Below are 6885 nucleotides of genomic sequence, written 5' to 3'. Positions count from 1 at the left end.
ACTCAAAAAAAAAAAAAAAAAAAAAAAAAATATATATATATATATAATATATATATATATATATATATTTCAGGTATGATTCCATATCACTATAGATTCACATTATAATATTTAGACAACAGGTAAGGTTAATAATAATCTACATTTCCCCTGGAAGTATACAAGATTAAGGATAGGATTAAGGACCCTTACCCATTCTTAATGCTAGTGAAAATTAGCATTAATTTTTAAAAATCTTTGCTATGATAAAATGTCTAACTTATGATTTAATTTGCATTTTTTGATTCCCAATCAAGGTAAACATTGGCAATTTTCTGTTCATATCCTATGATAATTTTCCCACTATGATGTTTAACTCTTTCTTAACAGTTATATTTAATTAATATTAGTTGTTTGCTGTATATGTTAAAAATATTAAATCCCAGCAAGCTATTTGGCTTTTAATGGATTCAGCTATTGTCTTCTGCACATCTAGATTTATAACATATACAATTATTATAAAATCATGGAAGCTCACATCTGGAAAGGTTCACCTAAATCCTTTTATAGTTAAGGAATCTGAGATCCTAGAAACTATAGTTATTTATATTATATATGCATTTAGTTAGTGAGCCAAAATGAACCAAGACTGTGACTCTCTGTTTTAGTCTCTACCACAGAAAAGGTGCTCTGAATCTAGAAACTTGGTATTTTCTTTGATTAGCCTCAGGATGCATGTTCAGAAAGGGAAAACGGCTTATACTGAGGAACTGTGTACACTAAAATGTAAAACCGAGATCATTACTTTTTCATCAAAGCCCAGATCTGAGAACAATGGAAACTTCTGTATTCTAAAATGTGGCACCGGACACTCCTACAACACTTGCCAAGGCAGCCAACACTGGTTTTGCAACCCAGGCTATTAACTATGGCCAATCGACAGAAAAGGTTAAAGACTTAATAAAGGAACACAGGGCTTTCTTTGAAGTTTCACCCTAGCTGGAAATGCAATGCACTATAGTCTCTGTAGGAGGCGAGGCGTGAAGGCCCTGCTTCTCATCCCCAGAGAGACAGAGAACCTCTTGGAAGAGACTAAGGATGATTACTACTCCATACTTCGATGTTTGCTGACCAGCAAAAACATACAAGCCCACCTCACACTACTATTGAAGTAAGGTACAAAGGATTTTTAGGAGACACATTTTGACATGTGTCTCCAAGAGCCTGGAGATATTCATGATAGATTTAAGGTGGGTGGTCAATCCTTAGAGCAGAGTGAGGAGAGCTATACTGGGCACAAACTGTTCTTCTGCTATGGTCTGAATGTGTCCCCCAAATTTCATGTGTTGGAAACTTAATCCCTGATGCAACAATGTTGAGAGCTGGGTCCTTTAAGAGGTGATTAGGTCATGAGCCCTGTGAATGGATTAATGATTCCTGATAAAAGGATGAGTTTGGCCTCTCCCTCTCACTCCTTTCTCCTTCCCCACCCTCTCTAGTGCTGTCTTGCCTTTCTGCCTTCCATCAAGGGATGACACAGCAAGAAAATCCTCACCAGATGTAGGCCCTTGATGTGGACTTCCTAGCCTCCAGAATTGTGAACTAAGTAAATTTCTGTTCATTATAAATTACTCAGTCTCAGCATTCTGTTATAGCAGCACAAAACAAACTAAGCCAATTTCTATAATAAATGGGATGTGGAAACATTTTTGCTGAGTGTAAAATACACATCCCAAAGTAGGCAGGCTAAAATGACCAGAACAGGATCCAGCCGAAGAGCACAGGAAGCGCCCGGGTACATGCCCAGGACATACTATTTAGGTTATGGTCATCTCTATATCCTAGCATTTAAGAAAGCAAAATTTTTTAAAAGTTAAAATTGGAAAGACCCAAATGTTATGCACTGCTGAATGCATAAACAAATTATATACCCATACATAAAATACTACTCAGTAAATAAAAGGAACAAACTACTGATCCTGGCAACGATAAGAATGAATTTCAAAAGCAGTATGTGGCCATTGCCTTGCTAGACTCTGGTGTGGCGGGCCATGTGCTCTTTGAGCTATGGCTGTCACCATGCTTCTTGGCTTTGGTCCCCTCCCCTACCTTGGGGAGGTAAATCTTTTCTCTCTTTCTCTAATTTACTTTTAAATAAACTACATTTCCTAATCTAAAAACAAACAAAACAAAAAAGCAGTATGCTAAGTGAAAGAAGTCGGACAAAAAAGACTACATAATAAAAATTACAAATTAATGAAATTCTAGGAAAAGCAAAACTATAGTGAAAGAGAGCAGATCACAATTGACCACAAAAGGGCATAGGTGAACTTTTTAAGGTGAAAAAGATACTTTAAAACATGATTGTGGTAGTAGTTACATAACTATAACACTTGTCAAAATTCATCAAATTGTACTCATACACTTAAAGGGGATATATATAATTCTACATCCTGAGGCTTTACAAGGTATAATTCAAAACTGGAAAGTACCTTCCCAAAAAAAAAAAAATCCTGATCTTTCAAAATCATTACTGATGGATAAAGAAAAACCAGATACCTAAAAAATATGAACTACTATGGCCTTAGCTTAAAAAACACATAGAATAAAAAAGGAAGACATACAACAAAAGGTGACTACAAATGGCATATCAAGAATGGTAATTAGGATTTAAACTTATATGGAGAGCTGGGCATGGTGTCTCACACCTGTAATCCCAGCACTTTGGGAGGGGGAGGCGAGAGGATTGCCTGAGCCCATGGGTTCCAGACCAGCTTGGGCAACTAGGTGACAACTTATCGCTACAATAAAAAATAAAATAAAACTGAAAATAAAAAAATTAGCTGGGCATGGTGGCACGCACCTGTGGTGGGAAGCTGAAGCGGAAGGATTGCCTGAGCCCAGCAGGTCGAGGCTGAAGTGGCCATGAGAGTGCCACTGCACTCTAGTCTGGGTGACAGAGTAAGACTCCAACTCAAATAAATAAATAAATAAATAAAATAATAAAAAGTTATATGGAGAACCAGTTCCAATTAACAACAAATAATGAGTCAGTGTCAAGATGAGGTGAAGCTTCTAATGGTATCTTACAAAATTCTGTTTAGCCCTATTCTATTCGGTATTTATTCAAATTAAGAACAAAGCTATAAAAAGAATGCTTAATCTACATGTATTTTATATAATAGCCAATACCTATCAACCACTTCATGCGTTGTTCAAAGCAACTTACATATATTCATTTATGCAACAAGTTATCTTGAACACCTACTACACACCAGTCACTAAGCACAAGTCATATCAAGTGAACAGATCTGAGCTTACATTTTAACGGCAGGAGGCAAACAAAACCCAAAATGAAAAGTAGCTAACAGTAAATAAAATGAATAAAAATAAAGGAGAAGAGTTGACAGGGAGCCTATGTATACTATGATTATTAAACAGGATGTCAGAATAGGCCTGAGAGGCAGACTCTTGAGCAGAGGAAGAGATGAGACAATAAACCTGCTGACGGGATCTGCAGAAGGTTGTTGCAGTCAGTATGCACAAAGCTTTTGAGATAAAATGAGTCTGACATGTTTGAACACCAAAAAGGCTGGTGAGGTTGGAGCACAGTAAAACAGAAAAGGAGACAAAATTAGGCAGATGACAGGGTAGAGAAAAATAGAGAGTGAGAGCCTTGCAGATCATCAGGAGGCCTTGGGCTCTTACTCTGAGGGACACGTGAAACCACTGAAGAGTTTTAAACACAGGTGTAGCATGGTTTGACTTACATTCTAAAATGATTATTCTGATCACTGCAGACACACTGAGATTCAGAAGATGATGGATTTGTTGATGAATTGGATATGAGGTGTGAAAGACAGATCTAACAGATCACTTCAAGATTTTTAAATTAAGCAACTGAAAAGATAACGTTTCCATTAATGGAGATGAGGAAGAATGCAAGGATAAAGTTCCAGAGATTTCAGGTTTCAGATATTTAAATACCCCAAAGGAAGTAACCATGCATGTGATTGGTGAGTCTAAAGATCAGGGAATATGTCTAGGCTAGAGCGTCAGAGTGGTCAGGGTACAGGTAGAATGTAAAGAGATCACTAAGGGAGTGAAGAGAGACAGAGGAAAAGTCCAAGGACAGAGAACACTAGGGTGCACCAATAATTTAAGTCACCAGAAAGATGAGAACTCACAAAGTATTCACAAATCTAATCTTCACTGACACCCTACAAACTATGATTGCATTTTATAATTGAGGTAGCTGTAATACACAAAGAGTTAACAACTGTCCAGAGATTTTATACCTAAAAAGTTCAGAATCAAGGTTCCAACCCAGGCAATCTGGCCTCAAAAGTCTTTTGATACATTTTCTTCTTTAAAAGATGTTAAAGATTTCAGAGCACTTCATAATCTGCATAAACCAACAGTATATCACTGTCCAAAAAGCTAATGGCATTTCAGGCTAGAAAGAGAAATGGATGATGTAGAAACAAAAGGAAGTAACACAAACTGTAAGTAGGACTTTTTAGACTTCATCTGAAGACCTATATTATATTCTGGCTGGCACACTTTGAAAACACTTATAGGTGCTTAATAAATATGAATTATCATTTCTATCACCATCAAACTATTTTAGGAATGCATGCAGATGATCCACAAATCTCTGGAAGTCACTGTCAGAAATGCCACATGTTGTTTTCCCAGTCTAAGCACAAGAGCACCAATTGAGTAAATTAAGTTTTCTTTCTCTTAAATCTAAATACAAGGTGTTTTTAAAGTTTTTATTAGCAGTCAATTAAACTAGTCAATTACTTTTGGCAGCAAGAGAAAATACATACATCTTTATCAAATTTGACTCAGAGCACAAAATTTCTATGTATATCATCTTAAAATATCAATTTCAAAATCAATAAACTAGTATTGTTTCATGGTATAAGAAACGCACCTAACTATATTCTAGCTTTACCTGTCTACTTCCTACGATATGTTCTGACACTGCTGTATATCTGCGCTGTCCAATAGTACACACAGGCCATTAGTACCTGATGAGCACTAAAAATGCAGGTAATATGACTGAGAAACTGGATTTTAAATTTTATTTCATTTTAATTTAGATAACTGCATATGCCTAATGGCTACCATATTAGATGATGCAGTTTTAGATTAAGACTCAGCTTCCAAGGCAATGACCACGGACATTTGCCTGCAGCTACAAAATTAATAAGATCACGTGCAAAAGCACAAAATTTAGGTGAGTGTCAAAACAAGACTTGCTTAGCAACTACTTTCCCTTTTCTTCTATCCATTACCCCATCCTACCCTGTCTTGGGGCTAATGAGTGTACTACCTTTTAATGTTTGTTTGGTTGGTTTTTAATTACCGCCAGCGTTTTCTAAACATTACGTGCTAAGTTAATTTAAAAGCCACCGCTCTGTCCCCTACTCAACGCATACACACAGGGTCCTCCTAGATGCCAAATAATAGATGAATATACGTGATACGTCTCATTCCCTGTCTCTAATTCCACCTACTAAAACTAGGATACCTTTCCCCTGGGCTCCACGGGGAAAGGATTAGGGGTGTCGGAGGGACGGTTGTGGATCTCGTGGAGTAACGGGAGGGCCACCCACACGAACAGCTGTGAGGGTGTGTTCAGACGAGGCAAGGAACCCGGCAGCAGCCAGGAGGGAAGATCGAGTAACCGCGTATACACGCAAGAGGAGGAAACAGCCAGGCAGGCCATGAGTTACCTGCACGTCCCCGGGGAAATAGAGGACGTGATGCTGGGGCGGCGGCTGCGGCTCTTCCCTCGCGCTGTCCCCAGGGAGGTCCCACCGCTCCAGTCTGGCCCCCGCCGCTGCCAGCAGGAGCAGCTCGTTGCTGCGCTGCGGGTCGGCTCCCGGCACCATGGGCAGCTGCAGGCACTGCCCGCGGCCCTCGGCGGAGGGCGAGCAGCTCGCGCCGCCGCCGCCGCCGCTCGGATTCATGACTCCGGCCTGAGAGCGGGACGAGGCGTCTCCAACTCCGAGCTGCGGCAGCAGGAGCAGCAGCGGCGGCGACCGCAGGAGTCTGAGCCCCCACATGGGTCGCCGCCGCGAGAGTGTTTCGGTGATGGAGGGTGGCGGAGCCCCGAGGGAGGGACTTCGGCTGGCCGCCACACCGTCGGCTGCGGCGCCCAGGCGGGAGCCGGCGCGGGGGTGACGACGTCAGAGGCCGACGTCCGCACGCAGCGTGCGTAAGGGGCCGAAGAGAAGGCTGTGCGCGACACCCGGCTTGGGTTCCCGGGGGCGGCGGGGGCGTGGCCTCAGAAGAAACGTTTATGATTGGTGGGTTCTGCTGCGGCCGGGAAGTTTGAACGGAAGTCTGGTCCTGAGCCTAAGAGGTACGCGATTTGAAGAACCCAGCAGAATGGGCGGCAGTTGCTGCTCATGCGCAGCCGGAGTTCTCAGTGCAAGAATTTTGTCCCTGTAGCGTTTTGAGAGCGCCATGCTCCGCGTTTAGGCAGGTTCGATTTCCAGGTGGGTACCATCTAGTATTTTAAGCCCTAAAAGGGAGATAGTCCCAAAGATTGAAGTAGAGTTATTCGGCCCCGTGGAGGAATCCGTGGGAAGTCTTCTACATGTCCTGGATGAAGGGAATCACTCTTCTCGTTCCTTGATTTTCCTGAGTGGAATTCGTCAGATACACGATAATTTCTAGGTTCCTGGGGAATCCATGGTTTGATATGAAGGCTCAGGCCCATGGTCTAGGACAGGAAAAATGGGGAGAAGCATTAGGTCTACCTGCTGATGTCTTGCAGCCAAGGAGATTTGCTATTTGTGGGTTTTCAGAATCCAGTTTAAACAGTGTGGGAAATCGTGGTGTGCAACGACCATCCCCTGGCCAGTTGTGTGGGAATAAGAGTTGGCGAGG

The 6885-nt window shown here is 41.4% G+C and overlaps 1 protein-coding gene across 1 annotated transcript in view; it reads right to left on the bottom strand.

Annotated features, from left to right (window-relative positions):
* Positions 1-6160, bottom strand: part of CUNH2orf69 (chromosome unknown C2orf69 homolog) — a 14230-nt gene extending 8070 nt beyond the window's left edge. The window contains exon 1 of the mRNA XM_008069793.2: positions 5724-6160. Within this exon, the coding sequence (XP_008067984.1) occupies positions 5724-6056 (333 nt within the window). The 5' untranslated portion in view covers positions 6057-6160. The remainder of the gene's footprint in view (positions 1-5723) is intronic.
* Between the last annotated feature and the right edge of the window lie 725 nt (positions 6161-6885).

This window comes from Carlito syrichta, unplaced genomic scaffold (assembly GCF_000164805.1).
Source record: "Carlito syrichta isolate Samal-C Ts95f unplaced genomic scaffold, Tarsius_syrichta-2.0.1 Scaffold312209, whole genome shotgun sequence".
In the NCBI taxonomy this organism is placed as follows: domain Eukaryota; kingdom Metazoa; phylum Chordata; class Mammalia; order Primates; family Tarsiidae; genus Carlito; species Carlito syrichta.
This window is presented reverse-complemented; position numbering and strand designations above follow the sequence as displayed.